This window comes from Lichenostomus cassidix, chromosome 24, assembly GCF_008360975.1.
Source record: "Lichenostomus cassidix isolate B80296 chromosome 24, HeHo_3.0, whole genome shotgun sequence".
NCBI lineage: Eukaryota > Metazoa > Chordata > Aves > Passeriformes > Meliphagidae > Lichenostomus > Lichenostomus cassidix.
Window position 1 is genome coordinate 4,401,304 of NC_139504.1, and position 24,820 is coordinate 4,426,123.

Here is a 24,820-nt window from a genome sequence, read left to right on the forward strand (position 1 = left end):
GAGAAGAAGGGAAAAAAATAAAAATCAGCCTCCTGAGTGAAGGAAATGCTGTTGGATTTTTGGTTTGGGATATGGAGAAAGGCAGGAGGGATGAAGCAAGAAATGCAGTTGGATTAATGAAATTTTTAAGGCTGGAAAAACCCTTTAAGATCATTAAATCCAACTACCAACCCATCACCCACTGTGTCACCACCAGACCATGTCCCCAAGTGCCACATCCACAGCTTTTTGGATATTTCCAGGGATGCTAACTCCATCACTGCCTCATTCCAATGCTTGACCACCCTTTCCACACAAAAATACCTCCCAAAATCCACCCTGAACTCCCCTGGCACAGCTTGAGGACATTTCCTCTCCTTCCTGCTTTCCTTCTCCCAGAACTCTTTCCCAAGGAGTGACAAAATCAGAAAATGGGGACTGGAAAACAACTCCCAGCTTTGCAGGAAAAGCTCTGCAATCCCTCCAAATCACAGCTTTGTTTTCCTGCTTGGCTGCTCCTCCCTTCCAGGCAGAAATTGGGATCAGAACTTTTGGGATCAGAACTTTTGGCTCCTTGAGAAACTCCCCTGAGCTTTTTTTTTTTAATAACAGGTGTCTAAAATATTGTGGAATATTTGTTAAACCAAGATCCTAACCCAGGCATATGCTCAGTGTTGACCTCAAGCTCTCCCCCAGCTCAATTTTGGATCACACTTCAAAAGGAAACAAATCCAAATTTTTTTTTTCATTGTGGGAGTGCTGATGGGAAACATTTCCCCCCCCAAATTCTCTGATGGAAAAACATCCAAAAATGCCCCAAAATGATCAGCCCAACTGGCAAAGAACTCGTGCCAGGGGCTGGACAACTTCCATCCTCCACCAACCTCCCTCAATATTTTGAAAGAAATTCAACAACAACCTGAAATCCATTGAGTAGCTGACAAAAAAAAAGGGGAAATTATGGATATTCTTCAGCAAAACCAAGGCCATCTTTGCTGAAGAGAACAAATGGAATAATTTTTTGTCATTTAGGGAGGTGGATGAATAGAAAGCCATCCTGATTGGTCCAAAAAACCCTGGAATCATGGAATGGTTGGGGTTGGGAAGGACCTTAAACCTCCTGGAACCCAAAAATGCCACAAAGCCACTCCTTGAATCTCCTCCCGTCTTTGCTGGCTGTGGAGAGATTGATTCCAGGCTGGAAACATCCCCAAAAGCTGCAGCACAACTCTCCCCCTTCCCCAGCTGGGATTTGAGGGCAGAGCTCGGATTTCTCGGAGCTCTTCAGTGTCTGAATCATTTATTTACAGCAAGGCAGTAAAGGGAATGTATAAAATAACATTTAAATAGGCAAAACACGAAGAGCATCATTAGGAAAGTGTAATAGAGCTCAGATTACCAATTATAATAAAGTAATAAAGAAATCTCTCAAGGAGTTTCATGCACATAATGCAGAAAGGGGAAAAAAAAAAAAAAGGGAAAAACTCGCCAAGTTTTCAGAAATAAACCTGATTTGTTTTCTATTTTGGTGTTGTTCTTAATTGATTTATTTTTGCCAGCTTGTCTGTCAGGAATCATCACCTTCCAGGGAAGTCAGAAGCTAAAGATAGGAATGTCACTAATGACAGGGATTGAGGGAAAGCATCCTCTGCTCATAAATCACCAAGCCCAAACTCTCAGCTCAGATGTTTCCCTGTGAAAAAAATTCACGAGTTCCCTCGACAGAGAGTTTTAATTTCACTCCTCTTTTACATTTCTGGGTGGATCCCAGCGGAGGGGAAAAGATCCAGCAGGAAAAAATGGGAATGCAAATCAATATTTGCAAGGTGCTAAGGGGTGGTGTCACACTGAAGGGTTATGCAGCAACAACTCCCAAAATTCAGAACAAATTCCCTTGCAAAAAATCAGTTTATAAATGTATGAAGCAATTCGATTTGATTGAATGACATTAATTTAATAATGGTTCTGGTTGGATTTATAGGGACACTGCTGGGGATTTTGGAAGCAGGGAGAGAATGCAGAAAATATTTGGGATTGGAAGCAGAATTCCCTCAGAATAGGGAATAATCAGATGGAATAATCCCAAAGCTCTGCAGTGACAACTCCACCAACCTTCTCCAGTGCTCATTAAATCCTGTCAGTGCCCAGCAGTGAAATCTCAGCAAAACCAAAGCAGCCAAGCACAAAATTATTAAAAAGGACAAAAAATTCCCTTTCCAAGTCTCACCTGGCAGCTGCAGAAGCACCTGGAGGTGTGCAGGACACACCTGAGGCATCAAATCCTGCAGGGAATGTCCTGGAGATTCATCTCAGCTCGGATTTGTTTTCCTGTAGATGATGCTCTGTCAATTAATTAATTAATAATTCATTAACTCTGACCGGCAAAAATACAATCAAGATACTTCAACCTCTGCAAAAACCATTTTTCCACCTCCTTTGCCATCCTTTCTCCTCCAATCACAGCCAAACAACCCCAAAAAATCCACCAGACAAACTCATTTTCCTTTAAGCTTATTTAATGATATTTGAAACGCTTAAATTTTCTATTTCCCAGGTCCTGAAAACAGATTTCTCTTTTCTTTTTTAAGTGACCAATATTTAATTCCAGAAACATACAACCCGATCAGCTAAGTCATAAAAGAGCTATTTTACAAACATACATCTGGATAATTAGAACAATAAAGTCTTTTTAGACATTCAAACATGATCAGTAAAAATACAGGATTATTAATAAAGATTTTTGTGTATTTTTTTTTTTAAAGAATACTTCCAGATTTTTTTTTTTTCTTCTCTTTAAAGTAAATCTCTGTTAAGAGTACATGATTGTATGTTGTACAAAGAAAATAAAAATATTCTAGTATGAAGAGAGCTCCACAAGACTTTAATTCAAAATAAAACAGCAGTGTTTTGGCTGCAGTATCCCTTTTGCAGTACATCTGCTTGTCAGTTGGCACCTTTGGGGAAGGGGAGGGAATGCAGGGATTTCTTTGGGGAGCACAGGGAAAAAATACCTGATAACAGGAGATTGAAATCTTCTCATGGCAGGGAGAGAATAAATCAGAATATCCAAGTTTTAGAGCTGAGCCAAAGCCTGCAGCCCTTGGAGCTCCTGGGGTTTCACTCCTCATCCTTCTCATCCCACCCTGGGTGCTCAAGGAATTTCCACTCCCTACAGGAATCTTCTACAGGAGGAGGGAATTGCCATTCTGGAAAAAAATCCACCTGAGTTTTTGGCTTGTCCATGAACTGTGTGACAGCAGGAGGGAAATGGCCTCGCAGGAGGAGATGGGAGATGTTATTGCCCATCTTCGTTCCCAAAATAAGAAATTCTTGTTCTTCTATTTGGGGAAAGGGAAAAAAATATATTTGGGAAGAAAAGTTGGGACAAAAAACCCCAGAGAACCGTTTGGAGAAGGGAATGTCCAATCCATCATCAACCAGGGGCAAATTAAACTGCTTCCCCACAGGGAAAATTTCATTTTAAATGGAGAATCTTATGGCTTAAAGGAGGAAAAAACCGTGGGAATCCTGAATAGTGCATTTGAGCTCCAGCTCCTTCCTCCCAGCCCGTGGTCCAGGAGATGTGCCAGGGAGGAAAAAGGAATTCCCTGTCACTGCAGGTGCAGGAATCCCTGATTTGTGAGGATGATCCCCAGCTGAAAGCACAGCCAGGACTGAGCCAGAGTGGGATTGATGTCACCCATAAAACTGGGGTCAAAGGAGGTGGGCTTCTTCCAGTCCCTTCCCTCTCTGCCACCCCTGCATCCTGCCAGCTGCTCCAGCTGCTCCTCAGCCTGGCACTGAGTGGGGATTGTCCCATTTTCCATCCCCAGAGGTGACAGGGACACAGCTGCCCCTCAGCCCTGTGCCACCCCAAGGCAGAATGAAGGGATTTGGGGGAAAAATCCACTGCAGCAGCTCTGAGGCAGAGATGCCCTGGCCACCCAAACATGCTGCATTCCCAGCTTTCCCACTGCTGCCCCAACCATCCCAGGGGACACAGTGGAACCACCTTGGCATTCAGGCAACCTGGGGAGAACCACCAAGGATTTTGTGTTCAACCCCAAGGAAAGAGCAGGGAGCAACCAGACCTCCACAAGCCTCATCTCTGCTGCTCTTCCAGCATGTTCTTCCAAAGCCAGACTAAGCTCTTCCCATCCTGGAATCAGGGATAATTTCCTGGCAACCATGGAAGCCTCTGGGAAGCTTTTAGCCCAATAACTGCTCCTGTTTTTGGAGTGAGGGGGAAAAGGGGTGCAAGCCTGAGTCTGGCTGTTGCCCAGGTCTCTTCCTGGCAGCACCCATGGCAGCTTTCCAGTCTGGATGCTGCACCCCAGGGAACTGTGTGGCTGAGGTGAGTGAGGAGGGGAGAGCCCATCCATGAGGAGTGAAGTGCTGGGTTAATACTGACAGTAATCCCAAAGAGCAGGACAGGCCTTGGTGCATCCCAAAAAAAAACAAAAAAAGAAAAAAAGGAAGCTCTTGGCAGCCTGGAGGAAAAGGCTTTGGCTTGTGTTGGCAGTGGCAATGCTGTGCTGGTGGGAGATGATGCTCTAACAACAGGAATTCCTCCCTACCCTCCAAGGGCTCCTGGCTCCAATTCCCACATCCAAACCACCTCTGCTGTTAGCTGAACTCATCCCTCCCATTCTGGGGGAAGAACAAGAGCTGGCATTTCTCTTCCAAGGGACAGAGGTGATTCCTTGCCAGCAGCTGAAGGGAAAATGTTAGGTTGAGAGGAGCAGGAGGATCCTGAGGCTGAGCAAAGGCAGATGTGAGCACCTCAGGGTGCAAATGCTGCTCTGACTATCCATGCAGGAGGATCCATGCTCAGCTTGGCTTCCTGAAAGAGCTGCAAACTCAGCAGGAGGTTGTGCTCCTCCCAGCTCCAGTGCTGGTGACACTGGGGACAGCTGGGACAGCCCAGCTCAGGGCAGAGGCACAGCTCAGCTGCCCCTGGGACATGCTCACCATCCTGTCCCCATCCTGGATGGAATTCCAGCAGCAAACCCCAACCAGAACTAAGCTAAGGAAGGACTGGAGAGCTGTTTCAGCCTCCTGGGTTTGCACATCTCCGTTTCGGTGAGAACACATTGGCACAAATGATTTAAAATAAAAAAATAAACGAAAACCAGCCCGACCCCACCCCAAAAAAACAACCCCAAACCCCACCCCAAGCCCTCAGCAAGACATACTTTCAGGTACTAAAACTTACTGGCCCTATAATCAGCAGTACCTGTGGCTAACTCCAATGGCAGCCCTTTTTCATTCAGTAGTGAAGCAGGGGCAGAGCTGCCCCACATCTTTGAAACACTTCTGGGTTTGCATTTTTTTTTCTTTTTTCTCTTTTTTTTTTTTCTTTTTTTTTTTTTTTGATCCAGAGAAGAGTTACAAAAGTGCTGCAGGTCCAAGTATTTTTATCACTTTACAAAGGAGACAATGATCAAAGCCAACGAAGTCAAGAAAAAAAAAAAATTAAACCTCTTTCTCCTCTCCCAGTCTAATCCTGCATGTCAGCAAAGGAATGGGAAAGGGGAAAAGGAAAAATTTGCCCATCTCAAGTGCCTGGCATGGAAAATTCCTGTTCCACACGTGGTGACATGAGCAATTCCCACGGAACTGGCTGGATGCAGATCAATTCCAGCCATCAATCCCATCCTAACACCTTCATGAGTAGCTCTTGGCAGTCTGAGTGCAGAGTCCAGTCCAGTGAGGGAACACCTGCACACAGCTCCCCCCTGTCCCCTCAGCCAGGAGCAGGGGCCACAACTGTCACTACCCAAAAAATAGAACCAAAAAAAAAAAAAAAAAAAAAAAAAAAGGCAGATTAAAAAATTAAAATGTGCTTTTGATACACGGAATGAAGTCAAATAAATACATGGATTTTTTTTTTTCTTTTAAATGTCTAAATACATTTTTTTTTATATCCTACACCCAAAGCTCTGTACATTTGGTTTGGTTTTTTTTTTTTTTTTTCTGTTCTGAAAAACAAAACAAAAAAAAAAAGAATTTCTGGTAGCAAGGAGAGGAGCAGAATAGAATAGACTCCCTCACTGACAAGATAGTGCAGATGCCCCACAGGAAAAGCACCCCATGCCCACTTTGCTAGAGAATGGTTCCTGTTTGGATGCTCCAAACCCTCATCTCAGAGTCCACAGGGAAGACAGCGGGTGCTGTGTCCTGATTCTCTTCATCCAACCTTCAGCCACTCCTGGAAACACGACTAGCTCTTGTCTGCAGGAGGAAAAAATGGGGAGAAAAAAGGTGGTGAGAGAGAGGGTTGGACTGAGAGCTGAGTGTGTGGCATTGCTGGACATTCCTACAGGGACAGAGCTGTTCTGTGAGAGCTTTCACACCCACTGCACCCCAAAATCTTTGGGAGGAGCTCAGCAATTCTATGTGGGGGATGTCTGAAGGGCCCCATGACACCCAGAGCCATCCCAGGGACTGCAGAGCCATTGAGGGACAGCAGAGCCATTCCGTGGACAGCAGAGCCACCCCAGGGACAGCAGAGCCACCCCAGGGACTGCAGAGCCACCCCAGGCTCATCCTTTCCCACCTGCAGGAATCTCTCCTGGGATGATTCTCCCAGCAATGTGGAGGAGAAGCTGCACACCCTGAGATCAATCAGGGCTGGGGGGAGAACTGGAACAGAACTTTTCCAGAGGAGGAAGGAGCTCAGCTGAGCCTCCAGGGATTGCCCTGACCTTTCCTGCCAGCAGCACTGCCAGAGCTGCTCCAGGAGGTGAGACCTTTGTGGGTTTGTGAGAAATGCCAGCTGGACTTGGAACGATCGACTTCGTGCTCTGGGGTGGATTTTGGGCTCAGGGGTGTCACTGGGGTGGATTTTGGGCTCAGGGGTGCCACTGGGGTGGGTTTTGGGCTCAGGGGTGCCACTGGCAGCCCAGGCTGCTCCTACCTGAGTGCTCTCCTGTGGAGGCTGAGCCAGCCAGCCCCTGGCGCCGCAGAATGCTGTAATCCTCCTCAACCTCCTGAAAAACACCAAAAACAGCCCCAAAATTCAACTGGCTCTGGGTTTACCAAGCAAACAAAGAGGGCTTCAAGGAGGAGGAGTTTCACTGCTCAGACAGCCCTCAACTCCTTTAGCAGCAGCTTTAGTTAATCTTTATTTGCATGCAATATTCAAACTGTTTTTTCTGATTTCAGTGAAATTAAAGGTTGGGTGCTCAATGTTTCCTACAGCAAGATGCTGTAAGCCTTCTGCAGCAATTAATATGGAGAATGCCCATCACATAAAAAAGAAATCATTTGGAATATTTGGAGCCTGGAAATCTCATTATTGGTCTGATATCCTCAGTGCAACTCAGCAGCTTCACTTGACACCAAGAGCAGCAGCACAGAACAGATTTCACAGAATTAACAAGGCTGGAAAAACCTTTGAATCCAATCTATGACCCAAGACAGCTTTGTCACCTCACCACATCCAGTCTTTTCCTTAAACACCTCCAGGGATGAGGATTCCAAACCTCCCAGTGCCCAACCACCCTCTCTGTGAAGAACTTCTCCCTGATATCCAACCCAAATCTTTCTGTCAGGAAGCCACATTCCCCAGGCCAGTGGCTTGTTTAAAACTCCCCTTCTGCAGGCTCTCCTGGCCCTCAGCAACCTCTCCAGGCTCTAATCAAAGCAATAAATGAGCCCTGCAGCTCCAGGAGAACTATTGGCCTGGCATGATCCACCACTTAATGCACTCAGCAGCACCAAACTCTGCTTTCAAGCCTTCAGAAATCAGAGCCAGAGAGGAAGAGGAGCATGGCTGCTTTTCTTCCACCTCAGAACTCTTTTAGAGCTCTTTTCTAACCCAAAACTTAACGGGCAGGGTCAAATAATGGTCAAATATTCCAAGTGCGATACTAATAGTAATAATAATAATAGTAATAATAAGAATGAAAATAACAAAAGGCAAGGTACCTTTAGCTTCTCCAGGGCATCCTTGATGTTCTGGATGTACTGCATGAGCTGCAGCCGGATCTGCAGAGGGAGCTGGGGGCTGCCCAGGAAGGGACAAGGCTCCTCCACCCCTGCCCAGCGCAGCTCCTCGGCGAAGGGCGAGCTGCCCCCGTCCGACTGGGTGTCCCTTGGGGACAGGGGCTGCTGCTGCTGCTGCTGGGGACAGTCCAGGGAGGGCTGGCTGTGCGAGGTGCACTGCAGGACCAGGGCTGACACCTCCTCGTCCGTGGAGCTCTCCTGCACTGTTCCATAGCCGTCGAGGATCAAGTAATTTCCTGTGGAGAGAACAGGGTCGGGCTCAGGAATGCTCAGGGAGCTTTGGGGCTGAAGGGAGTTTGAGGAGATTTTAAAGTGGGGACAGGAGCATCTCCTGAGACATTTTAAACTGGCCTGAGCAAAAACTCCAAAGAATGGTGAAGAGACCAAGCTAGGCTGGTTGTGACCAGGTTGAGAGAGCAGGGCTGATTTTTACACTGAATATTACAAAATTCCACAATCAGATAGACAGGATTTGGACTCAGCAATCCTTCTGGGCCTCCTCTGAGTCAGGATATTCTGTGATTTCATCACCCACCTTCCTGCTGGCCCAAAACCTCTCTTTCTGTGATGATGTCTGCAAATCCTGCTCTTGCACTAATGGCACCTGACAAATCCAGCTGCTGGATTTCCAGACTCCTCTCCCCAGCCCTGGCACTGAGGATGCTTTTAGACAGCTGAGGTTTAAAATAGACATTGCTGATATGCTAAAAGATAAAGTAATTACAGACAGAAAATGCTTTCACAACCTGCACCCAGCGATAGGATTCTGTTTAATGAATTTCTCTCAGATACTACAGCAAAGCCAGCACAGGGGACTCAGAATTGACTAAAAACAGATCAATCTCATTTTGATGTCCCCATACAGTTAAGAAAGTAAACAGTGGAAGAGGTGACAAATAAATTAGATGCTTCAAGTTGTTGGCTCAGTTTTAATAATTTAAAATGTCTCAGTGAGAAAAATTATTTGCAATATGTAGTTGGAAGGCAGCACATTGGGACAGTCACAAATTGGCTTATCCACGTGGAGATAATCCAATTTTCAAATAAAAGCATATTTATGGATAAGAGACTTCTATATGACTGTCTTTCTTGAATCCACCTAATAGCAGCTACTCCAAAATGAGAAATGAGCTACTACAAAATGAGGAACCTCAGCTTCTGTGCTAGGTTTGGTGTGCTCAGGTAACTGTCAAATAGCCCATGTGTAGTAATGACAATAATAAAAATAGTAAAATAGTGAGCTTTTAAGAGCTTTAGAGTGGGGTAAGGCTGTGGGAGACCATTGCAGTGGAAAATAAAAGTCTTGAGTTTCTTTTCTAAAGCCTGACTGGGAAAAGGGCTTCAAAAAAGTGTTTTGCCTTCAGGGAAAACCTTTTCCTGATAGGCAGTAGAGAGATAAAATGGTCCAGGACAGCCACAGCCAAGAGCTTGGCTTGTGCCTGGTGCCTCTGCAATTCCAGACTGTCCCAGGGTGTTAACTCTGTAAAATTGAGAATTCAGAGAGAATCCATCAGGTCTGTGTTTCACAGATCTGTGTTTGCAGGGCTAAAATGACCTGTGGAGGTTGAGAGTCGGGAGCTAAGTGTCCCACCCAAGATAAACAAGGCATGGAGTGCTCACCCTGAACCTGCCAGGCCCTCCAGCCCCGAGGGGGAGCCCAGGCTCACCTGAGATCCGGATCTGCACCTCCTCCTCCTCCTTCCTGTCGGGCAGCTCGCTCTCCGAGGGGTTCTCGTCGCTGTGAGCCTCCCGAGCGTCGAAGAAGTGCTCCCCGCTCTCCTCGGCCCCCAGCCCCTCCAGCTCCGAGCTGGAGCCCTCCAGGTTCGTGCTGTCCATGGGCAAAGCGCCCCTGGCTGGGGGCTCCGTGCCCAGCATGGCATCCCCTGAGGCTGAGCCCTCACAAGTCCGGGGGCCATGGCCAGCCGCGGGCTCTCGAGTCCTGGGCAGCGCTCTGTCTGCTCCAGGCTGCTGCAGTTTGCTCTCCGAAGGCTGGAGGTCGCTGCCACTGTCAGTCTGAGCTTCCTGGGACACGGTCCTGAACCTGGGGAAGCGCTGTCTGTCCTCCAGGGTGCCCTTGTCAGGCAGGCCGAGCTGCTGCACCAAGAGCTGCCTCAGCAGCCCCACTGCAAGGACAGGCAACGTTCAGGCAACGCTCACAAGGCTTCGGGGAGCAGAAAGGGATTAAAGCAGACATAGAGGTCACCCTCTGGCAGAGGTGTGACTCCTCTCGTTGCTCTCGGATGGAATAAAGCACAAGGAACCCAAGAAAGCAAGAGTAAAACCCTGGAAACTGGGATAAAAATAAATGTATGGCTCCAGCCTCGCTCCCTGTTTTACCTCGCAAATGTTGTCAGTGCAAGTTGTGTCTCCTTGGAGAAAAAACAAAGGAATTGTCTCCAGGAATTATGCTGAGTGCTTGGGTTTTACCCTGCAAAAAGAGCTCACAGCTGTGGCTGCAGCAGGGGATTCCCACCTCAAGGAAAATTGGGAATATTCCACTCAGGTTCGAAATGACAGAGCAAAAAAAAAAACCAAAAAAAATGAAGGAACGTTTTCCCTAAAATTTCATGCAAATTTATGCCTGGTTGAACTTCAACCCACATTCCTTTAGCTCCCAAATTATCCCGAGCAAACACTTCATAATAGGGACATATTGTTCCAAACAGAAACGTGCTGCTGTCAAGAGCCTCAGATTGTTCATTCCCACCAGAAAATGCTCTTGCAACACCCAAAAAAAGCTGTGATGTCACACAGCAGAACAGTCACTCAGCTCAGGCTCTTGTCACAATGTGAGGGAGCTGCTTTTTTAATTCTCAGCACTCAGGAGATGGTGAAGGGTCATTAATTCTGTCCTTACACCCCCAGACTAAAATTGCTTTAGCCCTGGTCTCTTAGAACAAGTACCAAGAATATTGGGACAACACTCAGAACTAGAAAAGAACTTTCAATCCTCTAAGGAGGAGAATAAATGGATTAAAAGATCCAAGATAACTCTGAGATTGCAGGGAAATGTCATTGCTTGGATAGAGAAATGGAAGAGGCAATTGGGGCCAAGGATGGGAGAGCTCTGCATTTTGGAAAAAGCAAATATTCCATGAATTCTTCCCTCCAAGTACAACTGAGGGATTTTGTGTCTCTTCCAGAGTTGCCAAGGAGAGATCTATGGATTAATGAATTCATTCAAATTTGAGGAAGTTCTATTTAGGAGTTGCACTGCCAGAGCTGATCCAGCAGGTTGCAGAGCCCTGCACTCCTCCTCTGAAAGGAGAGCACAGGAAGTGATTAAAAACGCCAAAAATGATTTCAAACAATGATTTGTCCATCAGGAAAACTTCAACACAACCAAGTGTTGATCTAATTGTACCCAACCACCTCCCAAGTGCTCAGGAAATCTGAACCTGGGCTTTGGATAAATGTGAGCTTAATGATTTGTAGGATTTAACAAAAAAAAAAAAAAAAAAAAGGAAATTGCATTCTGCAACACCATTAACACCATGCAGCCTCTCCTGTTCTGCTCCAGTGCTGTGGAAATAAGTCCAGGGCTGACTGCTGTATTTAAAAACTGCTGACCAGCAATGGCCACTGTACACTAAGTTCTGCAATATAATTTTGCCATCAAAGCACTCCACGGACAGTAAAAATTTGTTATCACCCTCATTTTATACAGAAAAGCCCAGAAAAACAACGAGATGCCTCAAGCCCACGGAAGGGGCAATGCATAAATTCAGAATTCCTTGCTGTCACACTCATTTTACGTGAAATCCATCACAGGGGAGGATTGCTAATTAATGGAAATGAGCTGTTTTCCCAAATTCCACCCTCCAAGCCCATCCCAGTGGGCAGTGCCCATGGATACTCACAGTTCCTCAGGGCATCCTGTGCCCACTGCCCCTCTGGCACCGAGGCTGAGCTGCTGCCTGCGTGTTCATAGCAGGCAGAGGAGTCCTTGAGGGCCAACTCTGCCTGCTGCACCTTGTCAAACTGCCCCTCAGCCCCCAGCAGCCCTTCCACCTTGGCCTTGTCAGACATCAGCGGGGAAGAAGACTGAGGGTTCAGTATTAAGGGAGACTCCAGGCCCAGATCTTTATCTAGAGGAGAGAAAACATGAATTCAGGTGAAATGATGATGATAAACTGTAGAAAATTCGACTCTGAAAGCACTAAAGTTCTTGAGCATGGCTTTGGTAAAAGGCCAGTTCTTTCCAGGGTTAAAAAAGACTCTCCCAGGAGCTTATAAATCAGATGGGAACAGCAAAAGGTGAATTTCAGCATCACTTCTCTGAATGATGGAAAGCAATCAGCCTTTCCAGAAAGATCTCCCAGCTGCCCTAGAACCCCCCAAGCCCTCAGGAACACAGCTGGGCACATCTGCACTCTGTGGAGCAAACAACCTGATCCCAGTGCCCTGAGTCCCTGTTTCACCTGGGCTCTGCAGGCTGCTGGCAGGAATGTCATGCTGCTCTTTGAGCTTCTGCTGCTCCTCTTCTTCACGCTCCTCTCTGCAGGGAGGGAACAACAAACACATCCTTTCAGTCACGCTGACCTGCAGGGGAATCTGTGCTTTGCAGGGTGATTTTTGAGCAGGAAAAGGGAAAGAAAACCAAGCTGTTGTTCTTCCTGCAGCTTTGACTTACTCTCCAGGGCCTGACTGAGGCAAGGGAATCACTCTTCTGCTGCTCCCCATCTTCACAGTTCCTGCCATCTGAGCTATGAGGTCCTGCCAGCTGCAGCAGAAACAGCAAATAAAACCATGCAGCAAGTGAAGCAGAATGAATATGTCTCTGTTTAATCCTCTTAAATCCAGTTAATGTTATTACTGGGTTTTTTTTTGTCAACAGGAGTGTCTATTTTTTTAGAAGCTCTGTTCCATTCAATTCCCCCAGGAGCACTGCAATCAGCACAGCATAAAGCTCACCTCACCTGGATGCTCTTCAGCAGATACAAATGATAGACAGGAGCTGATCACTTGTCAGATCAACCACTTATTTTATATATAAATACATACAAAAGCATTATTTCACCTATTACTGAAGTGCCACACGTGGCACACTACAACAACAGTCATGTATCCCATAAACAAGTCTATCCCTGCTTAGACTTTAGGAGAGAAGAGTTTCTCCCACAGAGGAAATAAAGCTTTTAGCCATGGAATCGGATTCCTGCAGCGAGGTGCTTCTGATGCCAGAATGTAAATCTGCAAAGATCTCTGGTGCTGCATGAAGATGCAGGATTATTTCTGCGCCTGATCTGCCAGTCAGACACAAACCCCCAGAATTTTAAGGGTAAATAAAAGCATTTTTGATGTCAGAAATGGGTCTGGAGTGAGCCAGTTGGGAGACACTTTGCTTGGATGCTTCCTACAGAGATCACCACGTTCTCAGGCAGGTTTGGAGAAGGAACTCAGGTAATTCATGGAGTCAAGGTGTCTGAGGTACAACAAAGCAAGCAGCAATTGAAGCAGCTACTTACACATTCTTTTCTGAGACAGTCTGTGCCACCAGCTCGTAGATGTGAGCGCCGTTCTCTGACATGGAGATGACGAAGAAAGCTTTGTTATCTGCACAACGCAGGGAAGGCAGGATTTAAAAAGGTGTCAGGAACCACACAGCTCTCCAAAAATTCCTCCAAGAAGTCACAACCCCAGCCCAAAGCAAGGAAAGAGTCCATGAGATAGATAACCCTCCAACACTAATATAGAAACACTGACCTTGCCCCATCAAAGAAATTTGCCCTCAAAGGCAAAACCCATTTCAAACCACTTTGAAAAAGCTTCATTTCTCCTCTTTTCCCTTCTAATAATTTCCAGAGTGCTTTTCCTCTAACACAATCAGAGCACTTTCACTTAGAAGTCTATTTAAAACCCCAGCAATGCCTATTACTGATGCAAAGAAGTTAAACAGCTCCTCCATACTAAGCACGATGTTGGACAACCAAGAATTAAGCCTACGCACTTCTCCACGTTCTCCAACTCTACACAAAAACCATCCATCCTCAACTGAGCTGATCTTTATTTTTGGCTTCTCCTTTTGCTTTGCCAAGGGGCTGCACTGACCTGTGGCCACCTGCCGAACCAGCACGGTGTTGAGTTTGATGATGGGGCTGAAGGTGTGTTTGCTGTCGGCTGTGGACGCCAGGATCTTGCTGTGGCACTTCAGCACCAGCTTGTCATCTTGTTTCTGCAGCAGCACCAGGATGTCCTCCAGCAGCAGAGTGTACAGATCTGCCCACAGAGCAAAAAGGGTCCAGAATGAGTTAAAAGATTCCTATCAGGAAAGCAAAAAGCTGCAATTCTGATTACTCATGCAGAGGCAGCAATCAGTGCTGTGCCATTCCAGGCAAAGCTTGCAAATCTTCCTCGTGAAAACTCCAGCAGAAAGCTACAGATGGAATTGGATCAGCTCATGACTGACTGCTGTGTCCCTGCATGGCCCTAATGATACTCCAGCACATCTCAGAATTGACAAGAATAATTTAATCAGCTCGGAGGAGCACACAGGCATTATTAGAGGTGGCAGTAAGAAGCATAATTGGGAGCTGCAGCAGAGCTTTTCCCTCCTCTCCTTCCCAGCAAACACATCCAGGGCAGGGAGGGGATGGTTTTGCCATCAGACTCACCGATGGTTTTGTCACGATTCACCTTCCAGGTCAGGGGACCTTCATGGAGCATTTTTCTCTTTGTCAGATCCAGGTTCTGTCACCAGGGGAAAGAAAAAAAAAAAATTTCTATGGAAGCAAGTCATGTTAAAACAGAGGAATGCCAGTTTGGAGATAAACAGCTAAATCCAGGCTGAGAAAAGAAACAGAGCAGGGAACCCAAAATCTTATGAGATGCTGGTTTATCCCTCTTCCTCTTCCACTGCTCTTTTCCACACTCCAATTTTCAAAGGATGGAGAATTTTCCCACCAAGTCATGCTCCTGGGCCATCATACTGTCACCTGTTTGCTAGGAGGAGTTTTTCCAATTTCCCACAGACACTTCTAGCATTACAACTGGTTAATACTTCAGCACTCCATTTGCAAGTCAAGTGTGCCTACAAATGATTTACAAATCATCCCAATGATCTGACAGCATTGCTAATGTCAATGGATTCTTCAGGCACTTCAGTGCTTGTGACATTCAGATCTGCAGGCAAGCAGAAGTGACAATTTTCACAATTCATCCCTTCCAAGTCTCAGAGTCTACAATCAATGACAGCAAGATTTCGTAGCTGCCAGGAAATTCTTCCTTTCCTCGCTGAACACTTGCAAGTTTATTTGGGGAAGGATGCATGACACAGATTTATAGAAAAGATCTTTTTTTTTTTTATACACACTGACTTTGAGGAAGATGGGGAAGCAGCCAGCAGGTAACCAGCTTCACTCACAAACCCACAGGAATTTACAGTATTTTAAACACTGGACTTGAGGATTTATTTTGTACAAGCTCTTTTAAAGCCAATTGCACTGTTACACCTCAGGGCTCTCCAAGGCCTCCCCAGTTCCAACAGCATCACTAAGACATGCACTCACATGAGATAAATACCCACAAAAAGCCTCATTATCCATCAGATAGCTCTTCTGTGATGCAGTGCTTGAGCTTGCAGGCCATAAAGATTTGTTCCACAGAGCTGACAAGCTTCATCAGCACCATGATGTGCAGAACTGGCTTGTTAGATCCACAAAAATCTTTAGGAAGGTGGCAAAACTCACATTTCTGAGACTAATTGTTTTCATTTTCATACAGAAATATTTATCTCTGAAAAGCACTTGATTGTGCATCAGAAGATGAGTGCCAGGGCTGCAAACACAACTCCCACAGGGCTGGTTTGAGTGCTGTCACTCACCCTGAACTCATCCATCATGGGATCCTCTGACTGCTTCAAGTAGGAGAGGTCGAGTCGCCGCTGGTAATCCTCCAAATGCTGCAGGAAATGCAAGGAAATTATCATCACTTGGAGCAGTAAAACCCCCAGAGTGCAGGTTCAGTGCTGTCCCAGCCCTGGCTGCTCCCTCTGCCCCTTCCCACCTGCTTGTTCTCTGACTCCTTGACAGCCTGGTTGACGTGGTTGAGGATCTGGCGACAATGATCTGCTGCTTTCTTCACCTTCTCCTTCTCCTCAGGCAGCTCTGTGAGAATAAAACCAAGTGTGACATTGTTCCCAGCAAAGGGGGGACAAGTCAGCCCTCTAGTACAGTTTGCTGACCTCAAATAGGACAAAGAGGGGTTAAATGCACAGAGAAGTCTATCAACAGCACTGCTTTACAAAAGTGACACAATAAAAATCAGATTTGTGACAGGAGAGAATTCATTGTGACCTGCAGATCATTACATATAATACAATTGCTGCTCTCCCTTTTTTGCTTATGAAAACTATTCACAATAATCTGAGAAAGCTAAAATCTTTCCTAAAAGTACAGGGCCAGGTGAAGCCATCAATTCTCACTAGCACCAGCAGCCACACTGAGAATTCAGTTAACAGGAACATAAACCAGTACATCAAAGATAATGGAGTATCACATGCTTTCCTAATTAGGATTACAGGGAACTTGTAGCTGCAGTCTATTTTTATGAGTAATGAAATTACACTGCAGCAGGTATCAGATAGTAAAGCTGGAAAGGCATTTGGTGGTATTATTTATCACATTTTTACCTGTTGTGCTGAGAGTATCTTTCAGTGTAACACATCCTAATTAAACCCCACCCTCTGCAAGAGCAAGAGGACATTCTGTGCTGCTTTAGAGCTTTGACAGATTCATTTATTTCACACTGAATTTCCTTTTTATTTTCCTAAGGAGGAGCAAAGACTCAATTTTCCTTTTTATTATTATTTTTAAACCCTCTGTGCAGAAGGCAGCAGTGAGGTCGCAATGAAAACACAGAAACATCAAATTAAAGTGTTATTCAACACATTTACCAACAAAACCTGCCCAGGTGGGTGCCCAAACCCCAGTGGAAAGGCTTTACCTGTGTATTTAGCAATGTTATCCAGCAGAAGAGGGTATTTAGTCAACCTCTGCATCTCGGTGGGGATGATATCCTTCAGCTGCAGCCGCCGGCACAGGGGATTGCTCTCAGCATCCTAAATTTCAACAGCACAAGATCTGCATTTGTCATTTTTATTAAGGCCATAATTACCTGAATGCACAACATCTATTCATCACTTAAACATCTATTACTTCACTTTCCAGTAATTAAATACAAGGCAAGAGATGCCAAGATCTATCACCCAGACAACACATCCCCTCTCCATCTGCAATTACCAGGAGGAAGAGCTCATCACTACAGCAGTGCCTTCCTTCCCTCATTACTTCCCAGGGGTTCATCCCCAATCCATCTCAGTCAGCAGCACACATCAGTTTAGGCTCTCACACCACAGCAAAACGCTGCACATTTTTCAATATCACCTCCCCTTGTAGTAGCAGAGTTCCTGCCAGCCTGTGCTAATGGGGATAATGTTCTCTCCTGCAAATGCCACATAGATCCAACCCCACTGCTGGCAGGCAGAGCAGGTGTGCATCATCTGGCTGCTGCCCCTGGCATGCAGCAAATGGCACTCTGAGCACAGAACTTGTCATCCTTGGGCACCAGCCACCTCCAGTGAGATGGCATCTCCTGCCTGGGACAGCCTGTGCCTCCCTGCATTCCAGCAGGACACTCTGCTCCTCAGAATTCAAGGCTCCTCCCTCCAGGAACCATCAGGAGAGATAAACACAGCGCTGGAAATTATCCCAAGCTGAAGGCAACGTTAGGCATGATGTCATTAATTAATGACATTAATTATCAGAACTTGATCTAGGAGCATTCATTGGGCTGTGCTGGCTCCCAGCCACACCCTGGGGCAACTCTGGTGAAAAACTCAAAGCCTGGTGAAGAAAACTCAGAGGCTGGTGGAGAAAACTCAAAGGCTGGTGGAGAAAACTCAAAGCCCTGTGGGAAACTCACCTGCACAAAGGTCTGGAAACGTGAGTCCTTCTTCTGGCGGGACTTGATGACCTCCAGAGCGAAGGGTTGGTTGCTGCAGAAGGTGGCAGTGGCAAGTTTCAGCTTCTCCTCTGCTGCTCCACTAAACTGTGCCAGAAAGCCAAAAAAGCCAAGTTTAGACAGGTTGGAGTTCAGCACAGAGCCACACTGAGCTCACCAGGGAACAAAGGAATTGGGGACAAAGCATCAGGAGTCATTTCTGCCCTGCTTTAAGGCTTTGTCTTCCCAAGGAAATCCTTTACATCTCAAACCCCACAGTTCTCCTGAATCCAGGATGGTTTAGGTTGGGTTATTAAATCCCATCCAGTGCCACCCCTGCCATGGCAGGGACACCTTCCACTATCCCAGGGTGCTCCAAGCCCTGTCCAACCTGCCCTTGGACACTTCCAGGGATCCAGGGGCAGCCAAATCTTTCCACAGAGATCCCAAAAGTGAAGCCTGCAACAGCACCATGAACTCCAGAAAGCTCAGCTATGTCAATTCTAAGATTAGAAATCAGTATTTTTAACCATCTTTTAACTGCACCGCAGGCAACACAAAGCTCACATTTCAGTGTTACTGAAACAAATTGTCCCACTCCGTTTTTCAAAATCCCACTCTCACCTTTATGTCTCCAAAAGTACCTTTCTAATCTACCCACACAACCTAAAGAAATTATTTCTGTTCCTTAAATGACTCTCATCTCCAGCCAGATGAAAATCCTCTGAGTTCTTCCTGCTCTCCTGTCACTTTCACCTTCCAGCTCCCTTCTGGCTCCAGAGAAATGACAATTCAGTTCCCATTACCTTCACCAAGCTCTGGCTCTGCTGGTCACTCTATGAAACGTTATTTTTAAATATAAGAAATATTAAAAGAATTTTACCCAGGAGAGCAAATCTTCCCCAATTTGGCCAATGACAGAAGTCTCGTTCCTTTTTCGGACAGCTTTCATCTGATCGTTCAGTGCAACTGAAAAATAAAGGAAATAAAAGGTAAATTGTATTAACAGTGGTCAAATTGCTGCTTAATTTTCAGCATTTAACATAAAAGCTATCCTAGAGGAAGATTTGATTTGAAATAATTTCAACTAACTAATAAACAATATCCTACAGGTTAAAAAATTGAGAATATCTAATAAAATGTGATGTAATTCCTTTGCTCTTCTGTCTTCAAATGACCCCTAAGAACCATTCTAAACTTATCTTTTCTGAGGCTCAGTATCACTTTTCTATAAGCAGGAATAACATAGAAAAGTTGTGGTTTTACAGTTTAAGTTGTGGTTTTACAACTTAAGCTGTAAAACCACACAACTGATTACCCAGTGGCTGAAATTCCTCTTGTGAGCAGTCCTTGCCCTAAACAATCAGGGGTCACCCTTCAAAACCACCTGAAAGACATCCATCTTTATAAATTTGTTTTCAGATTCCCTTCAAGAACAGTGTGACATCTCAAATGCTGACGCACAAAGCTCCTTGCTCCTTTGATCAAGCATGAATCAGCACAGGACAGGCTGTGCACACAGATAAGCAAACACTGGACATGAATCCTTATCAAAACATCTTTGTAAATCAGGAATGGAACAAGTGTGAGCAAAAGGAAGCCCAGGGTGTCCTCCTGTGAAATTCTGCTTTATTTTAAGTGTTGGGTGAAGCTGCCTTGCATTCCAGAGTCACTTTACTTCCATTTTCCAGCCGTTTAACCCAAAATTCCATCACCCAGCTGGACCTACCGTGCAGCCCAAGGATATCCTCCAGGTTGGAGAAGATTTTCCTCTTGTCACTGGAGCTGAGGATGCCCTCCCTGGTGACCCTCTGGTAGAAGACGTTGTGCAGGACCTTCAGCGTGCGCACGTGGGCTCTCTCCGTGTAGAACAGCTCTGGGGGCACAGGAGAGCAGGGGTGGAATTGTGGGGCCAGAAATGAACCCAGAACAGCTCCCTCAGCTGCACTTCCCCCCCTGGCCCATAATCCATACAGCAGATTTACTCTGCTGTAAATCTATGCTGGAGTTGTTGGTAAAATTCCATTGTTTTTCCTCAAAGCAACAAAATCCACACAGAGACTTCTGCAAGGCTGCAAGGAGCTCTCAAGTTTGGGAGGAGCATTTCCAAAAAAAAATCAAGCTTTTCTTGCTTTCTTTTAAAGAACATATTAAAAACTGGCCTTTCAGTGCCTTACCACTGTTTAATGACCGCTTGATATTGTTTATTTTCCTCTGAGACCTGATTGGTCTCATCTCAGAATATTTCCCAGTAACAAGTTTCACACCCAAGAACTCTTCAAGCCAGAGGTTCTACAATCCTCCAGCCACCAAGAAAGACCTAACTGTAAATTTTAAGAAGGTTTCCACTTTGGCCAGGTAGGAAAGAACCTTCATCTCACCATTGATCACTTCCTGCCGCTTGATTTCGTAGGGTTTCAGTCCCATCAGCACTTCCCTGCTCACGAGCTGCTGCCAGTTGGGAGGATCCATGTCCATGTCGAAGTCATAGAGCTCATCCTCACTCTGCACATCTGCAAAGCCAACACTGTCCATCCTAACGGGAGGAGAAAAAAAAGGAAATAATTCTCATTTCAGGCGGAAATGTAAGGAAGAAGGAAGGGAAAAGCTGAGTCCATAACTCAGCAGTATGAATGCACTCTCCCTGACAGCTGGAGGCTGTTTGATGCCTGAACCTCTGGGCACATTCTCTAATTTTGCCCTTTGCAGACTGACTGCCTGTTCTGGCAGTGTTTTCATGACCCTCCTTTTAATGGCACAGATCAAATAATTTTCAGGCAAATATCAAGTCAGTGAAAAGGGCAGTTACAGTTTCTTTCCTCTGTCTATCTGCAGCTACAGAGCCAACAGCAGCACACAGGTTTGAAAGGAAAATAGGGATATCTCTACTCCCTGACCTAACTCCCATCCATTCAAATCAGTACATACCACCATCATTCTACTTCATTCCCAGATCAAAGGGTTTTTTTTGCATATGACTCACTCCACCTGCCCTATAAATGGCTGCCAGTGTCTGATTTCATGTGTTCTTAAAGAAAAAAAGATCATGCAGACAACTGTGCTGGCTCAGAACAATGAGCACTGCTGCATTCTGCTTCATAACCTCTTGAAATCCAAACAAATGCAGTGAAGTTCAAACATTTCTAAGCTCACTCACTTGCGAAAAGGCTTTGGTGTTCCCATGTCAACCATCCTGCAAGGGAAGAAAGGAATCATTAGGGAAGCTTGTGCCTGAATTCCTCCCTGCTCAGACACTCAGCATGGCTTCACATTGGTGGTCTGAGCTCCAAATTAAGAGTATTTTGTCCACCCTCTTGATAGTTTGTCACCACAGCAGAGACACAGACCAAAGTTCCCTAATTCTACCAAAAATATTTAACACAAATGATTTCACTGTAATTTTCTGTACTAAATTTCAAGAGTCACGGTCACACTGACATAGAACTGAGTAACAATAATCCTTGTGGGTCCCTCCCAACTCAATTCATGCTTCTATGACTCTCTCAAGCACTCAGGTACCTCTCAGATTCTCCCTCCTCCTCCTGCAGGTTCTCCAGAGGAGATGGGAACTCGAAGGTGTTGTTGGGTGTGCGAGGAGTGCCATCCATGGAGTCACTGGCAGGTGGGACTTCCCCAGGCTGCTTCAAACCTAGACAGAGAAGAAGTGTAAAACGTGAAAAATCAAACTAGAGGATATTAAGAACTTCCCAGCCTCTCCAGAGCCTCCTGACTGCAGCCTCATTTCAGCTCAGAGCTGCAGGAACTGATTTTCCAGGCTGGGAAGAAGAGTCTCAGTGCCAAATGCTTGCAGGTGCCACAGACTGGGTTTTTCCTGTCGGATGATCCCATGCCACAGTGGCAGAAACCACTAACAACCACCTCTGGCCACGGCAAGATTCCCTAATGGAGGAGAGCTGACCAAGAGCACCTCAGTGACATCAAACCATTTCCTAACTCATTGCATCAGCTCCCTGCACATCCTGTTCACAGCACGATCCTCCATCCCTGCCCTGCATTCCACCCTACCTGTGTCACTGTCCTTGCTGCCCTCTGGAGAGGCAAAAGGTCCCATGGCCAGTGGGGACATGGGGTTGGCAGCTGGGTAAGGAGCATCGGTGCCATCGCTGGAGGAGCCGCTCTGGCGCAGCTTGCTGGGCTCTGGGGGCTCAGGGCTCACTGAAGAGGCTGTGGGGGAATGCTTGGGGTGCCTGGGCTTCTGCATCTCCATGGCCCTGCCAACTGAACACAAAGAGCCATCACACCGCTGGAAAAACCAGCTTTTTCCTGTTTGCAGGGGGAACAGAAGCAGCACAGCGGGACAAAAGCAGGTTTGTGCATCTCGGAAACAACACAGAGTTTACTGGGTCTCCTTGGCATGGATTTTGAAAGGCTGACAGGGATTTCTGTGGCTCTCAAGGCACGTGGGGGTCCCTGGGTGACATACTTGCACTGCTGTCGTGTCGGCTGGGTCTCCTTGGGGGGCCCAGGATGTTGGGGAAACCTCTCCTCTTGCCTTTCTCCTCTCCTTCCTTCTCTTTCTTGATGCTTTGCTGCGGGCAAAGAAAAGCAAACCCAGATCTCTCACTGCTTCAAAGCCAGCTGTTTACTGAGATTTTAATGAATTCTTTACAGCTTTGAAGGGAGAGGACATCTTAACCTTTCAGAAAGGTTTCACACCGTTTCACCTTTTCATAGCGCAGAACTGCTTGGAACTCTCTTAATATTTGAAAGGAAGCTGAAATGCTGATGGAAATGAGTAGCTGCTGTGACCAGATACACCCCCATGCTGTGGGAGACAAGGGATCACACCCACAGAGATGAAGTTTTGGTGGAAATATTCATTATATAACTGGAAAAGTGGGGGTGGCAGGGAGAATAGCTCTCCTGCATCACAAACCGTGAGGGTTTGGGCAAGTTTCTCCACAAGAAAATGGAAGTAAGCAAGGCAACAACCTTAAGGAGAACTTCATGTGTTTCAAGGTTGTGCTCTGTGAAACATTCCTCACCCAAAGTTTTAATAACTGAAAAAACAAGCTCAATTCAGGGATAGAGACAAAGGAAATCATTCTAATTGTTTCTAATTCACGTGTCTGCAAACAAATGCAGAACCCCATTGCAGCTAAGATAGGCTGTGCAGCTCAGCAATCCCAGATCCTCTCCAAACAGGATAAAATCACCCCACTTTTTACATTTTTCCTGCAAAACTGGGGTTTGAATTGCACACAAATCCTCTCTGGCCACAGCAGCAGTACCTTGATCTTGGGCAGGAAGCCAATCCTGCCACGCTTCTGCTCCAGGTTCCGAGGCTCTTTGACTTTGACTCCCAGGTGTTTCATGTAGGTGAGGATCACATACTGCATGGTGGAGCTGCCAAACAGAGAAAAAACCATCAGGTTAAAGGGAAGTCTATTGGGAAAACACATTTTGTTAATAGAATTAGAGTATTGTATTGAGAAGTTGATTTTTAAATTAAAGTAAATTATGAAATAAACTATCACAGATAATGGGAAGACTCAGCCAACATTGGAATTTCTCCTTTTGTAAATAATAAAGATGGAATATATGGATGGTGAGGCCCTGCACAGGCTGTCCCTGGATCCCTGAAGTGTCCAAGGCCAGGCTGGATGGGGATTGGAGCAACCTGGGATAGGGGAAGATGTCCCTGCCCATGGTGGAAGGTGGAATTAAATCATCCTTAAGGTCCCTTCCAACCCAAACCAGTCCATGATAAAAGGCATAGAAGCCCAGGAGGTGAAAATAAAATTTTGAGAATTACAGAAAGTCCTAAAATTCTATACTAAAACTATATTTGATGTCACATTATAGTTCTGAGTGATGGCAAAAATAAGCAGCAGTGAAAGGTTACTGCAAAAAGTGGAGGAAAAGCTGCTCAGATAAAAAGTGAAGAGGACAAGGCATGTACAGAAAAATACATGTTGGAGCAGATTGAAGTAGTTACAACACAAAACAAAGAAACATGAACTCTCAGTGACAGTAATTCTGAAGATCAGAGACACAGTCAACAACCATCAGCAAAGGAGAGGCTGATGCTCTGAATTCCAATTATTTGATTTGAGGCAGAGGATTTAGGAGATGAGTGTTGGTGGTTCAGCCAGGAGAGGGCTGTCTTGTTCCACTCAGCCAGCACTGGGCTTTCTGCAAAAATCTCTCCCAACCTCCCTTACCTCTTGTCTTCTTCCAGAGGCTGAGATGTCATCCTGAAAACAAGAAAGGATTTTAAAATGAAACTCAAAACCCAATTAACACCCAGTCCCACTCCCCTAGAGCGTCAGTAGTTGTGTTGAAGTGTCGTTTAGAATGTTCAGGGGAAAAAAAACCAGAAATAAAAAAATCAAAAATGAAGGTTCAGCTGCGGAAATTGGATTCAGCCCACGTTAAAGGGAAAAAATGGGTTCTGAAGCTGTTGTTTCACAGAAGAAGGGCTCTGATCTAATAATGCACAAGCTGGCAAAGGCAGTATTCACCTCACTATTTAACTATGAACACTATGGAACAGCAGCCTGCTGCACCAAACAGATTTCAGCGGTAGCTCAGTCCTAGCTGTCACCACCCAAAAGCCACTCAGGAGCAGAAATAAAAACACAATTCTATCAAATTCCACTCCCCAATTCTTCTGTCCTGCTCTTCCCAGCTCTGGGGCAGCACCTCTATTTTTTGAGCCCCAAAATATGGTATTTTTTCCCCCCCAACTTACAGGACCTCCTCGATTTTGGCGATGATCTGCTCGGCACAGGTTCTCTCCCTCTCCACGGCGTTGCGGTCGCGCAGCCGCTCGGCGTCCAGCCTGCTCAGCTCCCCCTCGGCCAGGGTCAGCCCCATGCTGCGCTTCTGCCTGCAAAAGGGACAGCCAGCATCACCTGGGGCACTCAGG

General features: G+C 45.9%; 1 protein-coding gene across 5 annotated transcripts in view; it reads right to left on the reverse strand.

Annotated features, from left to right (window-relative positions):
- Positions 1–2,477: 2,477 nt before the first annotated feature.
- Positions 2,478–24,820, reverse strand: part of ARHGEF12 (Rho guanine nucleotide exchange factor 12) — a 69,933-nt gene continuing 47,590 nt past the window's right edge. For all 5 annotated transcript variants that reach the window (XM_085081755.1, XM_085081753.1, XM_085081754.1 and 2 more), the window contains 24 exons: positions 24,644–24,781; positions 24,114–24,146; positions 23,181–23,295; positions 22,373–22,478; positions 21,955–22,167; positions 21,448–21,577; positions 21,086–21,121; positions 20,310–20,464; positions 19,658–19,804; positions 18,812–18,897; positions 17,911–18,036; positions 16,933–17,047; positions 15,994–16,094; positions 15,812–15,889; positions 14,604–14,679; positions 14,041–14,208; positions 13,458–13,545; positions 12,623–12,712; positions 12,411–12,487; positions 11,850–12,077; positions 9,657–10,112; positions 7,912–8,225; positions 6,899–6,971; positions 2,478–6,213 (listed from right to left, as the gene is read on the reverse strand). In XM_085081755.1, coding sequence (XP_084937881.1) covers positions 6,203–6,213; positions 6,899–6,971; positions 7,912–8,225; positions 9,657–10,112; positions 11,850–12,077; positions 12,411–12,487; positions 12,623–12,712; positions 13,458–13,545; positions 14,041–14,208; positions 14,604–14,679; positions 15,812–15,889; positions 15,994–16,094; positions 16,933–17,047; positions 17,911–18,036; positions 18,812–18,897; positions 19,658–19,804; positions 20,310–20,464; positions 21,086–21,121; positions 21,448–21,577; positions 21,955–22,167; positions 22,373–22,478; positions 23,181–23,295; positions 24,114–24,146; positions 24,644–24,781 — 3,160 coding nt within the window. In that variant the 3' untranslated portion in view covers positions 2,478–6,202. The remainder of the gene's footprint in view (positions 6,214–6,898; positions 6,972–7,911; positions 8,226–9,656; positions 10,113–11,849; positions 12,078–12,410; positions 12,488–12,622; positions 12,713–13,457; positions 13,546–14,040; positions 14,209–14,603; positions 14,680–15,811; positions 15,890–15,993; positions 16,095–16,932; positions 17,048–17,910; positions 18,037–18,811; positions 18,898–19,657; positions 19,805–20,309; positions 20,465–21,085; positions 21,122–21,447; positions 21,578–21,954; positions 22,168–22,372; positions 22,479–23,180; positions 23,296–24,113; positions 24,147–24,643; positions 24,782–24,820) is intronic.